This window comes from Trachypithecus francoisi, unplaced genomic scaffold (genome assembly GCF_009764315.1).
Source record: "Trachypithecus francoisi isolate TF-2019V2 unplaced genomic scaffold, Tfra_2.0 Lachesis_group3, whole genome shotgun sequence".
Lineage (NCBI taxonomy): Eukaryota > Metazoa > Chordata > Mammalia > Primates > Cercopithecidae > Trachypithecus > Trachypithecus francoisi.
The window spans coordinates 25,836,936-25,856,520 of NW_022681468.1; the positions used below are offsets into that span (position 1 = coordinate 25,836,936).

Consider the following 19,585-nt stretch of genomic DNA (forward strand, 5'->3'; position numbering starts at 1 on the left):
AGATGAAAGGGGTCGTCTGTAGGGATCCTTTCAGCTTGCAGTAATTGCCCCTAACATTCCTGTGGGTGATGCTGGTCATCTGACTGTACCCTCACCCCCAACAGACTTCTTGAATTTCTCCTGGAAATGATATTATAGCACAGCAAAGGTAACAAACAGAAGATCAACATGATACAGACTCAGAATGCATCTTCTTCTCCTTCCCAGGACACATGTACACAAGCACACATAATAACATGCAAGAAATTTCAGCTGTCTTTCTTTGCCCATACCACCAGCCCCCTGACCAAAGTTACAGAATCCCCAACTTGAGTGAAGCAGAAATTCTCATCACTAAGGTTCAAAATGGCCAGACTTTGAATCTGGTAGAATGGCACTATTATAACTGTTTCCGGATTGTGACAGTGAAGACATTGCTGTTTGTGCTTAAAGTATATTTGCCCATGAAGCTAAGAGACTTCTGATAAGGTGAGACTAGTAAGACTCCCAAGCTCCACTCTCAGAATAAGTAGGCCTGGGTCTGTGCCCATACGATTGAATATAAAAGTATTATATATAAAGAGGCTGATGAGGACCAGCTCTGTGGGGGCATTACTGATCGGTAGGACTTTAGTGCTGTATTAAAAGTAGACCCATATATTGAAGGAAGCAGTGAGGGAGCTAACAGACAGAGCTGTTGGTGAGACTGCAACCTCTAGGTTTATTTCATTTGGCCACTTGACATTCTCTATAAGGCATAGCGTGACTTTCTCTTATTCACCAACATAACCAACATAACCAGGGATAATCAAGCCCTTGCCCTTGTATAATTCCTGCTGGGTCTGTCCCACAAACCCTAGCCAACAGACAGACGGATGAAATGAGTATTCAGACACAGGTATGCAGTGTAAGAGCAGCTAGGGGACTGACTGGCTCTAGTGGCCAAAGTGCAGTCCTGAGAAGCTGGAGCTGCTTGCTTTTTATTCAGTGCAGGCACAATGCTGAAAACCCAAAGCCAACACAACCTGCGGGTAATTAACATTTATTGTTCCCCTTTCAGGGAATGTCACACGCGCAGATGATAAAGGTCGGTTCCTGGTCAACATAAGTAAATAAGCCTGTTTAAGATAAATTCCCCCACACTCCCTTGTACCTACTCCTTGCCCTCTGCCTCAGGGTTATAGAACAGCTATCTTCAGCTGTTCTTCCCCGGGGCTCTGCAGAACCTTCCGATCTTTCAGCAGATTTGCGTCCTTTCCCCTATAGTTTTTCCCACCACTCTGACCTGTCCCCCACATATTCCCTAATCTTTTATAAATCTGGTCATTTTTTCTGTCTTCTAACTATTGCAACAGTGAGCCTTTACCTTCCTTGGCAATTCCAGGATCTGAGAATCATCTTACAAAGTCTGAAACTGATTTTACTTGCTCACGGAAGAGTGATGTGGCTGTTAGAAATGGGTATCTCTGACCAAATGTAACATCAAGGTTCAGTCCCATCTAATTCCACTTTAGGGTATACTGATACAGCCTAGCCCTTCACTAACGTCCAGGAACCTAATTGTTCCTAACCCTTTCAAAGGTCCAGAGGCTTCTTGGATCTTACAAGCATCCTGCGTTGTTGGTGGGGTGTGTTCACATGGTGAGCAGGTGAATAGTGAGGATGTGGAGGTGCACATGAGTGAGACTTCTGTGGCAGAGGGCAGTCCTAATGAGTCACCTATCCTGGTCACAGTAAGAGCATGAGCATTATAGTCCTGCCACTGCTTCTGGGGACCTACCCAGTGCTCCTCCAGGAAGTACTTTTTATGGCTCCCCAGCCCTGGCATGGGTATAAGAAGCGTGCTACAATCGGTAAGAATGGAGACCCCCTTTCCCCTTATTCCTATGTTACATTCTCCCTTATGGTAACCTCTAGATATAGGACGCCTTCTCTTTTAACCTCCTAAACCAAAGAAGCCCCCTTTTCACTTCTTTTCATACCATAGAGGTGTTTGATGGTCCATTGAGCAGAGCTTCACATCCAAAAGGCTGAGCTCCTACAGACTCCTCTGTTCAGTTCTCTTTGATGGGCTCATAAGTACAGTCATGCATTGCATAACATTTCAGTCAACAACAGAACACGTATATGTCAGTGGTCTTGTACGACTCTACTACCATATTTTTACTGTACCTTTTCTATGTTTAGATATCTTTGGGTATACAAATGCTTATAATTGCCTGCAGTATTCAGTACAGTAACATGCTGTACATGTTTGTAGCCTAGGAGCAATAGGCTTTACCATATAGCCTCAGAGTATAGCAGGTTATACTATCTAGGTTTGTGTAACTACACTCTATGATGATATACTATCCAGGTTTGTGTAACTGCACTTTATGATGATATTCTGTCTAGGTTTGTGTAACTACACTCTATTATGATATACTATCCAGGTTTGTGTAACTACACTCTATGATGATATTCTGTCTAGGTTTGTGTAACTACACTCTATGATGATATTCTATCTAGGTTTGTGTAACTACACTCTATGATGATATTCTATCCAGGTTTGTGTAACTACACTCTGATGATATACTATCTAGGTTTGTGTAACTACACTCTATGATGATATTCTGTCTAGGTTTGTGTAACTACACTCTATGATGATATACTATCTAGGTTTGTGTAACTACACTGTATGATGATATACTATACAGGTTTGTATAACTACACTCTATGATGATATACTATCTAGGTTTGTGTAACTACACTGTATGATGATATACTATACAGGTTTGTGTAACTACACTCTATGATGATATTCTATCCAGGTTTGTGTAACTACACTCTATGATGATATTCTATCCAGGTTTGTGTAACTACACTCTATGATGATATACTATCTAGGTTTGTGTAACTACACTCTATGATGATATTCTATCCAGGTTGTGTAACTACACTCTATGATGATATTCTATCCAGGTTTGTGTAACTACACTCTATGATGATATTCTATCCAGGTTTGTGTAACTACACTCTATGATGATATTCTATCCAGGTTTGTGTAACTACACTCTATGATGATATTCTATCCAGGTTTGTGTAACTACACTCTATGATGATATTCTATCCAGGTTTGTGTAACTACACTCTATGATGATATACTATCTAGGTTTGTGTAACTACACTCTATGTATGATGTTCCCACAATGAGGAAATCACCATTGATGTTGCATTTCTCAGGATACATTCCTGTCATTAACCAACAACGGGGATATGCTCTACAGTTGAAAATGACTATATTTGAAAATAGGAAGGAAACAAGTACTTTTTGCTATGGCAATAATAAAATAAAACACAGCTTAGGGTCTCTGCAGGTGTCACTATCACTAGTTAACTCTTTTCAAGATACCTTGTTATATAAAATGTTAAGGAATTAATTTATAAAGCAGAATACTGATTTTTCAGTTTACCATAGATGCCAGAATATATCCCTACCCTCAGTGTGAGACCTCTGCTGGGTAGGGTGTTGGCCCTATCAGACCACAGCAAGGTGTCATAGTGGAGTCTCTGCCCAGGCTGAGTTGGAGAATGGAGCCCTCATCTAAGACAACCCAAGAAACTGATATCAGAAAGGCACGTTGAGGCAGGGAACCAATAAGCCAGTTCAGTCATAGTTGGTTGTTAGAGGAAGAGGCCAAAAGTAGGGATCCAAAGGTAGAGTATTGGGGAAGGCATGGGGAAGTGGGCAGTGGTAAAACAGAGGCAGAAGTTTAGAACCAGAGAGAAAAGATATTCTTGGTCATCACGTGAGGCTATACCCCACCAACATGGAATAAACTGGGGATAGTCCTGGACCAGTCAACAAACTTAAAGTCTGATGCTTGCTTTTCTGAGCAAAAAAAAAAGAAAGCTGGAATGTGTTGGGTCAGCCTGTCCTAATAGCAGGGAGGGAGTTGGCAGGGCAGGCTGGACCAGTCATTTGAGGAAGGTACGCAGTACTGCTTCATAGGTCACCTTAGTAAGTAAAAATGAGAATGTGGTGTCTTGATAAAGATTCTGTTAAGTAATGTTAAGTGGTAGTTTGATGAACTGGCTTCTTCACTTTGGGGATATCTCTGACTGGGTACTTTACCAGCATTGAAGCATCCTCTGTCCTGGACATTGCTGAGCCAGGTGAATACACTCATCCTCTGGCTGTCCTTTTTATCATTAGTATTTTGTAATGACTAACCAGGTCCCAGCATAGACTCATCCTCCAGCTCTCCTTTTTATCATAGTATTTCGTGATGACTAAGTAGGTCCCAGCATATTTTACACACATTAGAAGCACCCTTGATAAGCTTGAGATAACTAAGTCCCTTCTCTCACCCTATGCATTTCCACATTAGTGCATGACATCACTTGACCTTTTGCACAAAGACATCTCTATGTCAATGGATGTTAATCCTTATTTAATTAACTTATTTTCCCTGTTGAAAAACGTTCCTAAGAAGTTGTGTCAAGATAACTCTTGCCAATCTCAAAAAGTAATGGGAAAAATTAACCAGATTTTACCTTAACGAACAAGCATTAAGGAAATACTAGAGTTACTAAAAATTAAAAGCAGGACTTGACTTCTGATCTCATCTTGGGCAGTTTACTTAAAATTGCTGACCTCAGGCTTCTCTGTAAAATGAAGAGGTCAAGTTTTACTATTTCTGAAATCTCTCCAAACCCCAAAATTCCGTGTTCCTCTTTTCACTTAACAAATTACTCCATAAATATGAAATGCTTACTGTGTATCTGTGGCTGGTTGTACAGTTTTAAGTACAGGCATACCTCAGAGATACTGTAGGTTTGGTTTCAGACTATTGCAGTAAAGCAAGTATTGCAATAAAGCAAGTCACACACATTTTTTGGTTTCCTAGTACAGATAAAACTTATGCTTACACTATATTATTAAGTGTGCAATAGCATTATGTCTAAATAATGTACATGCTGTAATTAAAAACACTTTATTGCTGGAAATGCTAATGATCACCTGAGCCTCCAGCAAGTCATAATCTTTTTCTGGTGAACAGCCTTAGGGTGGTGGCTGCTGAGGGTTGGAATGGCTGTGACAGTTTCTTTTTTTTATTTATTTATTTATTTATTTATTTTTTTATTATACTTTAAGTTCTAGGGTACATGTGCATGACGTTTATATCAGGTATAACTCCCAATGCAATCCCTCCCCCCTCCCCCCTCCCCATGATAGGCCCCAGTGTGTGATGTTCCCCTTCCCGAGTCCAAGTGATCTCATTGTTCAGTTCCCACCTATGAGTGAGAACATGCGGTGTTTGGTTTTCTCTTCTTGTGATAGTTTGCTAAGAATGATGGTTTCCAGCTGCATCCATGTCCCTACAAAGGACGCAAACTCATCCTTTTTTATGGCTGCATAGTATTCCATGGTGTATATGTGCCACATTTTCTTAATCCAGTCTGTCACAGATGGACATTTGGGTTGATTCCAAGTCTTTGCTATTGTGAATAGTGCCGCAATAAACATACGTGTGCATGTGTCTTTGTAGTAGAGTAATTTATAATCCTTTGGGTATACCCAGTAGTGGGATGGCTGGGTCATATGGTACATCTAGTTCTAGATCCTTGAGGAATCGCCATACTGTTTTCCATAATGGTTGAACTAGTTTACAATCCCACCAACAGTGTAAAAGTGTTCCTATTTCTCCACATCCTCTCCAACACCTGTTGTTTCCTGACTTCTTAATGATTGCCATTCTAACTGGTGTGAGATGGTATCTCATTGTGGTTTTGATTTGCATTTCTCTGATGGCAAGTGATGATGAGCATTTTTTCATGTGTCTGTTGGCTGTATGGATGTCTTCTTTTGAGAAATGTCTGTTCATATCCTTTGCCCACTTTTTGATGGGGTTGTTTGTTTTTTTCTTGTATATTTGTTTGAGTTCTTTGTAGATTCTGGATATTAGCCCGTTGTCAGATGAGTAGGTTGCAAAAATGTTCTCCCATTCTGTAGGTTGCCTTTTCACTCTGATGGTAGTTTCTTTTGCTGTGCAAAAGCTCTTTAGTTTAATTAGATCCCATGTGTCAATTTTGGCTTTTGCTGCCGTTGCTTTTGGTGTTTTAGACATGAAGTCCTTGCCCATGCCTATGTCCTGAATGGTACTACCTAGATTTTCTTCTAGGGTTTTTATGGTATTAGGTCTAACATTTAAGTCTCTAATCCATCTTGAATTAATTTTCGTATAAGGGGTAAGGAAAGGATCCAGTTTCAGCTTTCTACTTATGGCTAGCCAATTTTCCCAGCACCATTTATTAAATAGGGAATCCTTTCCCCATTTCTTGTTTCTCTCAGGTTTGTCAAAGATCAGATGGCTGTAGATGTGTGGTATTATTTCTGAGGACTCTGTTCTGTTCCATTGGTCTATATCTCTGTTGTGGTACCAGTACCATGCTGTTTTGGTTACTGTAGCCTTGTAGTATAGTTTGAAGTCAGGTAGCGTGACGCCTCCAGCTTTGTCCTTTTGACTTAGGATTGTCTTGGCAATGCGGGCTCTTTTTTGGTTCCATATGAACTTTAAAGCCGTTTTTTCCAATTCTGTGAAGAAAGTCATTGGTAGCTTGATGGGGATGGCATTGAATCTATAAATAACCTTGGGCAGTGTGGCCATTTTCACGATATTGATTCTTCCTATCCATGAGCATGGTATGTTCTTCCATTTGTTTGTGTCCTCTTTGATTTCACTGAGCAGTGGTTTGTAGTTCTCCTTGAAGAGGTCCTTTACATCCCTTGTAAGCTGGATTCCTAGGTATTTGATTCTCTTTGAAGCAATTGTGAATGGAAGTTCATTCCTGATTTGGCTCTCTGCTTGTCTGTTACTGGAGTATAAGAATGCTTGTGATTTTTGCACATTAATTTTGTATCCTGAGACTTTGCTGAAGTTGCTTATCAGCTTAAGGAGATTTTGGGCTGAGACAATGGGGTTTTCTAAATATACAATCATGTCATCTGCAAACAGGGACAATTTGACTTCTTCTTTTCCTAACTGGATACCCTTGATTTCTTTCTCTTGCCTGATTGCCCTAGCCAGAACTTCCAAGACTATGTTGAATAGGAGTGGTGAGAGAGGGCATCCCTGTCTTGTGCCAGTTTTCAAAGGGAATTTTTCCAGTTTTTGCCCATTCAGTATGATATTAGCTGTGGGTTTGTCATAAATAGCTCTTATTATTTTGAGGTACGTTCCATCAATACCGAATTTATTGAGCGTTTTTAGCATAAAGGGCTGTTGAATTTTGTCAAAAGCCTTTTCTGCATCTATTGAGATAATCATGTGGTTCTTGTCTTTGGTTCTGTTTATATGCTGGATTACGTTTATTGATTTGCGAATGTTGAACCAGCCTTGCATCCCAGGGATGAAGCCCACTTGATCATGGTGGATAAGCTTTTTGATGTGCTGCTGAATCCGGTTTGCCAGTATTTTATTGAGGATTTTTGCATCGATGTTCATCAGGGATATTGGTCTAAAATTCTCTTTTTTTGTTGTGTCTCTGCCAGGCTTTGGTATCAGGATGATGTTGGCCTCATAAAATGAGTTAGGGAGGATTCCCTCTTTTTCTATTGATTGGAATAGTTTCAGAAGGAATGGTACCAGCTCCTCCTTGTACCTCTGGTAGAATTCAGCTGTGAATCCATCTGGTCCTGGACTTTTTTTGGTGGGTAGGCTATTAATTGTTGCCTCGATTTCAGAGCCTGCTATTGGTCTATTCAGGGATTCAACTTCTTCCTGGTTTAGTCTTGGGAGAGTGTAAGTGTCCAGGAAATTATCCATTTCTTCTAGATTTTCTAGTTGATTTGCGTAGAGGCATTTATAGTATTCTCTGATGGTTGTTTGTATTTCTGTGGGGTCGGTGGTGATATCCCCTTTATCATTTTTTATTGCATCTATTTGATTCCTCTCTCTTTTCTTCTTTATTAGTCTAGCTAGCGGTCTGTCAATTTTGTTGATCTTTTCAAAAAACCAACTCCTGGATTCATTGATTTTTTGGAGGGTTTTTTGTGTCTCTATCTCCTTCAGTTCTGCTCTGATCTTAGTTATTTCTTGCCTTCTGCTAGCTTTTGAATGTGTTTGCTCTTGCCTCTCTAGTTCTTTTAATTGTGATGTTAGAGTGTCAATTTTAGATCTCTCCTGCTTTCTCTTGTGGGCATTTAGTGCTATAAATTTCCCTCTACACACTGCTTTAAATGTGTCCCAGAGATTCTGGTATGTTGTATCTTTGTTCTCATTGGTTTCAAAGAACATCTTTATTTCTGCTTTCATTTCGTTATGTACCCAGTAGTCATTCAGGAGCAGGTTGTTCAGTTTCCATGTATTTGAGCGGTTTTGATTGAGTTTCTTAGTCCTGAGTTCTAGTTTGATTGCACTGTGGTCTGAGAGACAGTTGGTTATAATTTCTGTTCTTTTACATTTGCTGCATCAGTTGACCCTTTCATGAAAGATTTGTCTGTAGTATGCGATACTATTTGATAACATTTAACACACAGTAAAATATCTTTCAAAATTGGAGTCACTCCTCTCAAATCCTGCTGCTGCCTTATCAACTAAGTTTATGTAATATTCTTTTTAAAAATAATTTCAACATTTATTTTATTATATTTTATTTATTTATTTTTTATTTTTTATTTTTTTGAGACAGAGTCTCATTCTGTTGCTCTGGCTGGAGTGCAGTGGCACGATCTCAGCTCACTGCAACCTTCACCTCCTGGGTTCAAGTGATTCTCCTGCCTCAGCCCCCTGAGTAGCTGGGACTACAGGTGCCTGCCACCATGCCCAGCTGATTTTTGTATTTTTAGTAGAGATGGGGTTTCACCATGTTGGCCAGGCTGGTCTTGAACTCCTGACCTCAAGTGATCCGCCCACGTTGGCTTCCCAAAATGCTGGATTACAGGTGTGAGCCACTGCACCTGGCCTCAACTTTTATATTAGATTCAGCAGGTACATGTGCACGTTTGTTACATGGGCCTATTGCATGACATAGAAGTTTGGGGTATGAATGATCCCGTCACCCAGGTAGTAAGCATAGTACTCAATCGGTAGTTTCTCAGCCCCAGTTTATGTAATATTCTGAAATCTTTGCTGTCATTTCAACAATGTTCACAGCATCTTCATCAGAAGAGATTCTATCTCAGAAAATACTTTTATTTTCTCATCCATAAGATGCAACTTCTCATCCATTAAAGTTTTATCATGAGATCACGTGCAGTGGATCATGCTTGTAATCTGAGCACTTAGGCAAACGCAGAAGGATAGCTTGAGCCCAGGAGTTTGAGACCAGCCTGAGCAACATAGTGAGACCCCGTTCTCCATAAAAAGGGGAAAAAAAGACCAAAGAAAAGTTTTCTTACGAGATTACAGCAATTCAGTCATATCTTCAGGTTTCACTTCTCGTTCTCTCGCTGTTTCCGCCACATCTGCAGTTATTCCTCCACTGAAGTCGTGAACTCCTCCAAGTCATCCACAAGGCTTGGAATCAACTTTTACAAACTCCTGTGAAGGTTAACTTCTCTCAGGAATCACAAATGTTTGTAATGGCATCTAGAATGATGATTCCTTTCCAGGAGTTTGTCAGTTTACCTTGCCCCAATCCATCAGAGGAATTACTATCTATGGCAGCCTTACAAAATGTATTTCTTAAATAAGAAGACTTGAAAATCAAAATTACCCCTTGATCCATGGGATATAGAATGGATGTTGTGGGCTGGGCACGGTGGCTCACGTCTGTAATCCCAGCACTTTGGGAGGCTGAGGCAGGCGGATCACCTGAGGTTGGGAGTTCAAGACCAGCCTGACCAACATGGAGAAACCCCGTCTCTACTAAAAATACAAAATAAGCCAGGCGTGGTGGCACATGCCTGTAATCCCAGCTGCGAGGCAGGAGAATCGCTTGAACCTGGGAGGTGGAGGTTGTGGTAAGCTGAGATCGCCCCATTGCACTACAGCCTGGGCGACAGGAGCAAAACTCCGTCTCAAAAAAAAAAAAGAATGGATGTTATGTTCCATGGCTGTAGGCATGAAAACAACATTAATCTCTTTATGCATCTCTATCAGTGCTCTCGGGTAGTCAGGTGCATTGTCAGTGCGTAGTAATATTTTTGGAAGGAACCTCTTTTTTCTGAGCAGTAGGTCTCAACCTGGGCTTACAATATTCAGTAATTCATGCTGTAAACAGATGTGTTGTCATCCAGGCTTTGTTGTTCCATTTATAGATCTCAGGCAAGGTAGATTTGCATAATTCTTAAGGACTCTAAGATTTTTGGAATGGTAAATAAACAATGGCTTCAACTTAAAGTCACCAGCCACATTAGCCACTAACAAGAGAGTCAGCCTGTCCTTTGAAGTTTTGAAACCAGGCATTGACTTTTCTCTAGCTATTAACATCCTAGATGGCATCTTCTTCCGGTAAAAGGCTGTTTTATCTTCAGTGAAAATCTGTTGCTTAGTGTAGCCACCTTCCTCAATCATATTAGGTAAATCTTTTGGATAACTTGTTGCAGCTTCTACATTAGCACTTGCTGTTTAACCTTCTACTTTTATGTTATGGAAATGGCTTCTTCCCTTAAACCTCGTGAACCAACCTCTGCTAGCTTTATTTTTTTTTTTTTTTCCTGCGATTTCCTCACCTCTTTCCACCTTCATAGAATTGATGAGAGGTGGGACCTTCCTTTGAATTAGGCTCTGGCTTACAAGAATATTGTCACTGGTTTAATCCTCTATCCAGACCACTAAAACTTCCTCCATATCATCAATCAAGCTCTTTCACTTTCTTGCCATTCATGTGTTCACTGGAGTGGCACTTTTAATTTCCTTTGAGAAGTTTTCCTTTGCATTCACAACTGGGTTAACTGGCATGGGCTTTTCGCCTGTCTGGGCTTTTGCCATGCCTTCTTCACTAAGCTTACTCATCTCTCACTTTTGATTGAAAGTAAGAGACATGTAACTCTTCATCTGAATACTTAGAGGCCATAGTGGGATTATCAATTGGCCTAATTTCAATATTGTTGTGTCTCAGGGAATAAGGAGGCCTGAAGAGAGAGAGCGAGATAGGGGAATGGCGAGACTGTAGAACAGCCCAGAACACACACATTTATTGATTAAGTTCACCATCTTATATGGGCACAGTTTATGGTGCCCCAAAACAGTTACAGTAGTATCATCAAAAATCACAGATCACGGTAACAGATATATTTATAGTGAAAATGTTTGAAATATTGTGAGACTTGCCAAAATGTGACCCAGAGACAGAGTGAGCACATGCTGTTGGAAAGATGGTGCTGACAGACTTTGTGTTGCCACAGATCTTCTGTTAATAAAAGATGCAGTATCTGTGAAGTGCAGTAAAGTGAAGTGCAAAAAGACGAGGTATGCCTTTATATGCTGTTATGTAACAGTCACTGGTACTGCATGTTTAGAAGCCTGCAGTGATCTTAGAACATTTGTTCTTGCCACTCCTAATAAATCCCAATGAACATTTATCAATACTTTTTTTTTGTATTTGCCATTGCATTGACAAATTAGGTTAACAAATAAGGGAAAGAAGATAGTAGAGTCTCTATGTTCAAAATATAGACACTTAATTTTCCTCCCATAGTTCTTATTTTTTATTCAGTTTTAGTGGCTTTGATGACTACTGAAATCACTTTATTTAATTTAATCTTTTAGGAATTTGAAATAGATTGTGGCCTAACATTAAAAGAATCCACCATTTCTCTTCAGTTTGCGTCAGTAAAGACACTAGGAACCTCTTAGGTACTGGAAATTTTCCCTGTAGTATAGAATGAGAACCTAATCCTTACACATGGCTTTTGTTTGGCAGCAGCCCAACTCATAATAAAAACAATTTGGAGGTAGCCAGTGGAAGAGACAGTAATTAAAATCATGCTGGAGTTTAGTTTTTTGTTTTATTTTAATAAATCAGTAAATTGAATTGTGGAGAAGAATTCGTTTTGTGTTCAAGATACTTGGTTTTTGCCTATTTCTTGCTGGAGAAATTTGCCAGCTTTCCCCCCTTTCTTGTTTCCAGTCCCAGCCACACCGGCAATAATTGTCTTGGGAAAGATCTAACCACTGCTTTCTCACTACAGACTACAGCTAAGCAGTTTATTTCCTTTATCTAAGGTTAATTAGTAGTAATAATAAAGAGATGTTTTGAACTTTTATTATAACTTTTATTATAATGCCATGTTGCTTTATTTTGTAAGGAACATCACAGTTTTTGAAAGAAAGAATACAGATTTCAGATTTTTAAAATCACCTCTTATCCCATGAGAGATTTGTTTTCACACCAAAATATTATGAGATTATTATATTCCAAAGCTTTCTAATACATACATACTACATTATCATTCCAGTAGCAGTGGTGGTGGTGGTGGTGGTAGTAGTAGTAGTAGTAGTAGTAGTAAGAACAGCCTACATCTACTGAGCATTTATTATTTGCTTGTCTGGTAGGATTTAATATTTCTCTAATTAAATATATAGCAAAACTGAGATAGAGGGAAATTTAAGACTTGCCTAGAATCATATATCTAAAATGCTGTAGGTATAGAATTGAAACCCAGGCCATTTGACTGCAGATTTTAGGTGCTTCTTGTTATTCACTCAACAATATGTCCTAGTCAACTTCCATGTGAATTAACATGCATCAGAGCATCATCTTGACAGCTACATGGAATTTCATTTTAAGGATATAACAACTGATGTAACTAGTCTCCCATTGTTGGGCATTCAGGTTTTTTCATGTTTTTCTGTGATGGAAACATTGCTGTAATAAACATCAGTGTGTACATCGTTGCATGCTTGTCCTGTTATTTCCTTAGAATAAGCTCTTATAATTTATTTCTTAAAATTCTCGGATTTCTTTAAATAAATTATTTCATAGAAATAAATTTTCATAGAAAATTTCAGAAATTTTACCTATGCCCTGCTACCATCCCAGAGAATAAGTTTTAAAAATTCATGTAATTATGGAACATGAAACCGTCAAAGGAAAGATAATTTTGTCAAAGTCTTTTGATATTTTTTAATGACTGTCAAAAAGAAAATAGAATCCCTGTGAATTAATTGAATTCAAGCATTTCCCTTCAAATTTAAAGACACTCATTTAGTTTGTATTATAACGCTAATGTTTCAAAAATGTTTAGGACTTGGTGTGATTTAAACTAACTTAGTTTGAAAAGGAATTTATTGTAAGAAAATGATCTTCAGTAGGGACAAAGGCCCTTTTTTCTCTTTTCATGTTTGGCTCAGGAGAAGATGAGAAGGGCTGTTTTGAGGACAAGATTCCCAACAGAAGGGAATCCTTTGGCAGCAAGTGTAAACAGCTTTGGCAGAAAGCCACCCTCCAAAGAAGAAGGACTTCAGCTTGTTTTAAACTAGATTGTGAGCTCTAAGACAAAAAGGATAACCCTGATGCCAGGGGTGGGCCAGCAGAGATTGTTTGGGTGGAAACACTACATCACAAAGACTCTCTAGAGCTGCCTCATTAGAAATTGATGAGTTTGGAGATGTACTCCTTTCCCGTTCTCTAGACAGGATCAAGTACCATTCCAAGGAAGTGATTATATTTCACTCAGGACCACAATGTTCCTTTTAGACTTTGTTACCAAAATGATAAAATATAAAAACTATAAGTGTAGGTTGTTTCCTGACCGTTTTCCCTTCAGTTTTCAGAAAATAAATCACTTATGTATATACAAAACTGGATTCATGCTTAATTTGAAGGAGATTCTCATCTTTAATTTAAAAATGCTTTAGAATCCTTTTTAGTCACTGTATATATAGAAAATGCTTTTTGCTCATTATGTTTCTTGGGTGGGTATGGATATGTGTATATGTATATGCATACTCGTGTTTAGCCTACATTTTCTTTTCTTTTTTTCTTTTTTTTTTTGAGACAGAGTTTCGCTCTGTCGCCCAGGCTGGAGTGCAGTAGCACCATCTCGGCTCACTGCAACCTCTGCCTCCCAGGTTCAAGCGCTTCTCCTGCCTCAGCCTCCCGAACAGCTGGGATTACAGGCTTGTGCCACCACGCCCAGCTAATTTTTGCGTTTTTAGTAGAGACAGGGTTTCCGTGTTGGCCAGGCTGGTCTCGAACTCCTGACCTCAAGTGATCTGTCTGCCTCGGCCTCCCAAAATGCTGGGATTACAGGCGTGAGTCACCATGCCCGGCCTAGCCTAACATTTTCAAACTGACGTTTTCAGTTGAGAGAATTGCTGTTTGAATAAATTACTTGGAAAGACGGATGACAAGTCAGCATCCCATCCTTGTAATTGCATGTGCAATTATGTGCAGCATTGCTGATGGTGTGGTTGGATGTGATACGCATGAAGGTGTAGTGAGGTGGTCAGAAAACTCAATCATTCGAGTATCCATTTCCCTTTGATTCCAAATGACTGGCCATCGAAACAGTGGGTGCGATGGTAGCAGAGATCTCTCATACACATTCCTGCAGAGACGTAGAGAATGGAAGAGCTACTCTAAAGCAAAGTTTATTTTCTCACTTATTTTATCAAAAAACCTTATTGAGTACCTACTGTATGCACACATTTGTTGTCTGTGTTGTTCCTTCATCAGAATTCATTCCTCCTTGCTAAAAGCCTCATTTCCCCTCCCTTCCCACAGCCCCAGCAGATACCCACGGTCCTTAGGTTACTGAAAAAATTTAGATCTTTCCCTCATCAAACCCAAGTCCTATTGTCTCCTTCCTGGAAGGCCCTGCTAAAGTGGAGTTCTATTTGTAATAACCTTTTTATTATAAAAAATAAACTTCAAGATGGAAAAAATATTTTAGAGAAAAAAGGATTATATCATGAGCATTTCCTCATGATATACTGTATACTTGTAAACATTTTAGTGGGTGGGTATTATTTTATTGTAGGCTTCAATTTCTTAACACTTACCCAATTGTTGAATATTTAAAATATTTTCCCCTATTATAAATAATGCCAAAATTGACATCTCTGTTCTTCAAACTTGGTTCATAATTTAGATTTATTTTCTTAGGGTAGAATTACTAAATCATTGTTTATGAACACGTGTTAAGGTCCTTAATATAAATTGCATCTCTTTTCAGAGCATCTGTTGCAACTTACAGTTTCATTAAGCGTCCACTTAGTGCTCCTATTATGGCACTCTTACCCTCATTGAGCACTAAAATCTTTCAGAACCTTCACTGATTTTTTTTTTTTTTTTTCATTTTTCATTTTTGAGACGGAGTCTTGCTCTGTTGCCCAGGTTGGAGTGCAGTGGCGTGATCTCGGCTCACTGCAATCTCTGCCTCCCAGGTTCGAGTGATTCTCCTGCCTCAGCCTCCCAAGTAGCTGAGATAACAGGTGTCCACCACTATGCCCAGCTAATTTTTTTGTATTTTTAGTAGAGACGGTTTCACCATGTTGGCCAGGCTGGTCTCGAACTCCTGACCTTGTGATATGCCCACCTTGGCCTCCCAAAGTGCTGGGATTACAGGCATGAGCCACTGTGCCCGGCCATTTTTCTTATTACTAGTGAGATTGGATATTTTTCACATACTTATTAGACATTTTTTAGTTTCTCTTTCATGAGTTGTCTGTTTATGTTCTTTACTCAGACTTCTATTGGGGTTTTTGTGTTTTTCTTATTCACATGTATGAACTTACTGAATTAAGAAGGCTGACCGTTTGTATTTAATATTTATTCATTGTATTTAGGCTAAAATCCCTCCAAGAATATTATTTGTAATCATATTATCACTTACAGAAGATAACTTGTTTTTTTCAGCGAGATGAGCTTATATCATTTTATATAGGAGATGGTTTTCAATGTTTAAAAATTAAGAATACATTTCTTAAAGCTAAGTACAGAAAACATCTATTCCAGAAGGTTTTATAAAATAAGGAAGAGTATATAAATTGCAAGAGACCTTGGTACTACCAGTCAATACTTCTGTATTGATATAGCCATCGTGTTCTTATTGCACTTAATGCGATAGCTCCTCTGGGGTGCTTGTTACAAATATGTGAGATCTACACCCAGACTAAGCACCTGAAACAGGTAATGAGCTGCTTTGGAATGTACTGGATTCCAGTTGAAATTCTAGTAATCCCTCATTCCCATACTTTAGTTTTCCTTACCTCTAGAGCCCCGAACAGTAGCTCATACGTTCTCCTTTTCCTTTTAGACAATTCCTCCTCACTTCAGGAAGATGAAGAAGTAGAAATGGAGGCCATCAGCTGGCAGGCCGGCAGTCCAGCCATGAATGGGCACCCTGCCCCTCCAGTGACCTCTGCTCGTTTTCCCAGCTGGGTCACCTTTGATGACAATGAAGTCAGCTGCCCTTTAGCACCAATCACCTCTCCTCTGAAGCCAAATACTCCACCAAGTGCATCTGTGATCCCAGATGTACCTTATAATTCAATGGGATCATTTAAGAAGAGGGACCGTCCCAAGAGCACTTTGATGAACTTCTCCAAAGTTCAGAAGCTGGACATTTCCTCTTTAAACCGCACGCCTTCTGTAGCTGAGGCTCCACCTTGGAGGGCAACCAACCCTTTCCTGAATGAGACTCTGCAGGATGTACAGCCTTCCCCTATCAACCCTTTCAGTGCTTTCTTTGAGGAACAGGAGAGGCGTTCCCAAAACAGTTCCATTTCCAGTACCACGGGCAAAAGCCAAAGAGATTCCCTCATTGTCATTTACCAGGATGCCATCAGTTTTGATGATTCAAGCAAAACCCAGTCACACTCTGATGCTGTTGAAAAACTCAAACAACTCCAAATTGATGACCCTGATCACTTTGGCAGTGCAGCTTTACCTGATGATGACCCGATAGCCTGGATTGAACTAGATGCTCACCCGCCTGGATCAGCACGGTCCCAGCCCCGTGACGGGTGGCCAATGATGTTGAGGATCCCTGAGAAGAAAAACATCATGTCCTCCAGGCACTGGGGACCAATCTACGTCAAACTGACAGATGCTGGTTACCTGCAGCTGTACTATGAGCAGGGCCTAGAAAAACCATTCCGTGAGTTCAAGCTGGAGATCTGTCACGAGATTTCAGAACCCCGGCTTCAAAACTATGATGAGAATGGCAGAATCCACAGCTTGCGGATAGACCGTGTCACCTATAAGGAGAAGAAGAAATACCAGCCCAAACCTGCTGTGGCTCACACAGCAGAGAGGGAACAGGTGATTAAGCTGGGCACCACCAATTACGATGACTTCCTGAGTTTCATCTATGCAGTTCAGGACCGTCTCATGGATCTGCCAGTGTTGTCAATGGATTTGAGCACAGTTGGCCTGAACTACCTTGAAGAGGAGATTACAGTGGATGTCAGAGATGAATTCTCTGGCACCGTGAGCAAAGGAGACAACCAGATTCTCCAGCACCATGTCTTGACGCGGATCCACATCCTGAGTTTCCTGTCTGGGCTTGCAGAGTGCCGCCTGGGCCTCAATGACATCCTCGTCAAAGGGAATGAAATAGTTTTGAGGCAGGACATCATGCCCACCACCACCACAAAGTGGATCAAGCTCCATGAGTGCCGTTTCCACGGGTGTGTGGATGAGGATGTATTCCATAACTCGCGGGTCATTCTGTTCAACCCTTTGGATGCATGCCGGTTTGAGCTGATGCGGTTCAGGACACTGTTTGCTGAGAAGACCTTGCCTTTCACACTCAGGACAGCCGCAAGCGTCAATGGGGCAGAGGTGGAGGTGCAGAGCTGGCTGAGGATGTCAACTGGCTTCTCCTCCAATCGTGACCCCCTCACTCAGGTTCCCTGTGAGAATGTGATGATCCGTTACCCTGTGCCCAGTGAGTGGGTGAAAAACTTCCGCAGGGAAAGTGTCCTGGGGGAAAAGTCTTTGAAAGCCAAAGTGAACCGGGGGGCAAGTTTTGGCTCCACTAGTGTTTCTGGCTCTGAGCCTGTCATGAGAGTAACTCTGGGAACTGCCAAGTATGAGCATGCCTTCAACTCCATTGTGTGGAGGATAAACCGACTGCCCGACAAAAACTCAGGTGGGTGGCGGTTTCTCTGTGAAAACAAACATACAGTTGTAAAAAAGCTGAGATCAAAGTTCCACATCCTGTATGAAGTGCGTGTTTTTACTGTGTGATGGGAGTGGTGATGGAGGGGGAGTGGGACCAGAAAAGTAAAAATAATTGAGCAAGGTAAGTAATGCATATAGTGTCCCAGTTCACTCTGTCTTTTCACCCCCTCATTATCCCACATCTTCCATAAAACTAGGGATTATTCTTCTCAGCTGAGCTACTAAGCAGCTTTTCAGGAGAGCTTCTGAATTTATATTCTTTGGGGACTCATTAACGTATTAGCTGTGGTGCTGGAAGTGATTCATTTCTAGATGGCTTCTGAAGAGACATCTTTCTCACACTGCCCTCGATGTAGGTAAAAGGGCCAGTTTATGGCCAGTCATGGACAATACACTGAGAGGTTAATTTTATGACTCCAGCTACCCCGTGCAAGGCCTGTCAGTCATCATATCTCAAGTTCAGAGTTTGGCTCTGGGACTGGGGGATGGGAAAGAAAAGTGGCCTTCAATCAGACTGAAGATCCAGCTAGGACATGAATTTCTAAAAGGGCCAGAATTCTAGCAGACAAAATATAAAGAAAAGAATGTTTTATTTAGACAAACAAACAAAAAAAATGCTTACCAGCCCTAGCTGGGCTGCTCACGGCTATCAGGGATGCTTTTGTGCTTGAGTGAGTGCAGAAGGCAGTTCCCCCGTGGGTCCAGTGAGATTTAGTGAAATGACAAAATGAGCCAGTCAAACCAGCACTAATACATATATTTCTTAGAGTATGTCTGGGTGACCCCAGTGGTAGGCAGCAAGCCCATGATCTTGGAAGCCTTTAAACCCCTTCTTTTCTTGTTTAGAATACATTTTGCCCATCTGTTAATAAAAGTGGATATGCTAGCTGAGCAAAAAGAATAAGGTTTGGAAAAACTCTTGATTCAAATGGCTTTCTCTTATGTGGCTATCCTTTCTTCCATTCTCACTATAAATCCTAGCAGCGTGTTCAGAGTCTTCCTCTCCCGCTCTGAGTGTGAAGTGGCTGTATTATTATATCCTAAGTGTAAAGCAGTGTGATGGCAGACGGCAGGAGGATCTGGCCAGCTCCCCAGGCAGTCCAGGGAATGGACACACACCAGGGCGTTCTGTATCAGACACTGGGTGTAGCTGTGCAAACTGAAGAGACAATTGGACCTCTGTGTTTGAGGCTGGATTTCTAAACTGACAGAATTTTTAAAACCAAGTGTTCCTCTCTGTGCCTGCTTATTCACTTCCCCTGAAATCAGCACTGTCTTCTGCTGGCGGTAGCACTGTAACTTCTACCTCATCCACGGGGCCCCTCTGACTTGACAGAGGAAGAGAGAAAACCCTGAACTCTCCTCTGACACGGAAGCCCTTGGAAAGAGACAACCATGGAATTACCGGATTTTCAAGCTGGAAGGGACCTTGGGGATAACTTAGGTTATTTATAGATGAGAAAATTAAGGTTGGGAAGGTGATGTGACGCATCTAGAGAGTCATGCAGTCACATCCAGGGTCCTTTTCTCAATCTATCACGGGTGT

The 19,585-nt window shown here is 40.6% G+C and overlaps 1 protein-coding gene across 13 annotated transcripts in view; it reads left to right on the top strand.

The window, feature by feature from the left end:
• Positions 1-19,585, top strand: part of STON2 (stonin 2) — a 187,816-nt gene that overhangs the window by 152,809 nt on the left and 15,422 nt on the right. For all 13 annotated transcript variants that reach the window (XM_033187226.1, XM_033187228.1, XM_033187237.1 and 10 more), the window contains one exon: positions 16,169-18,007. In XM_033187226.1, the coding sequence (XP_033043117.1) occupies positions 16,169-18,007 (1,839 nt within the window). The remainder of the gene's footprint in view (positions 1-16,168; positions 18,008-19,585) is intronic.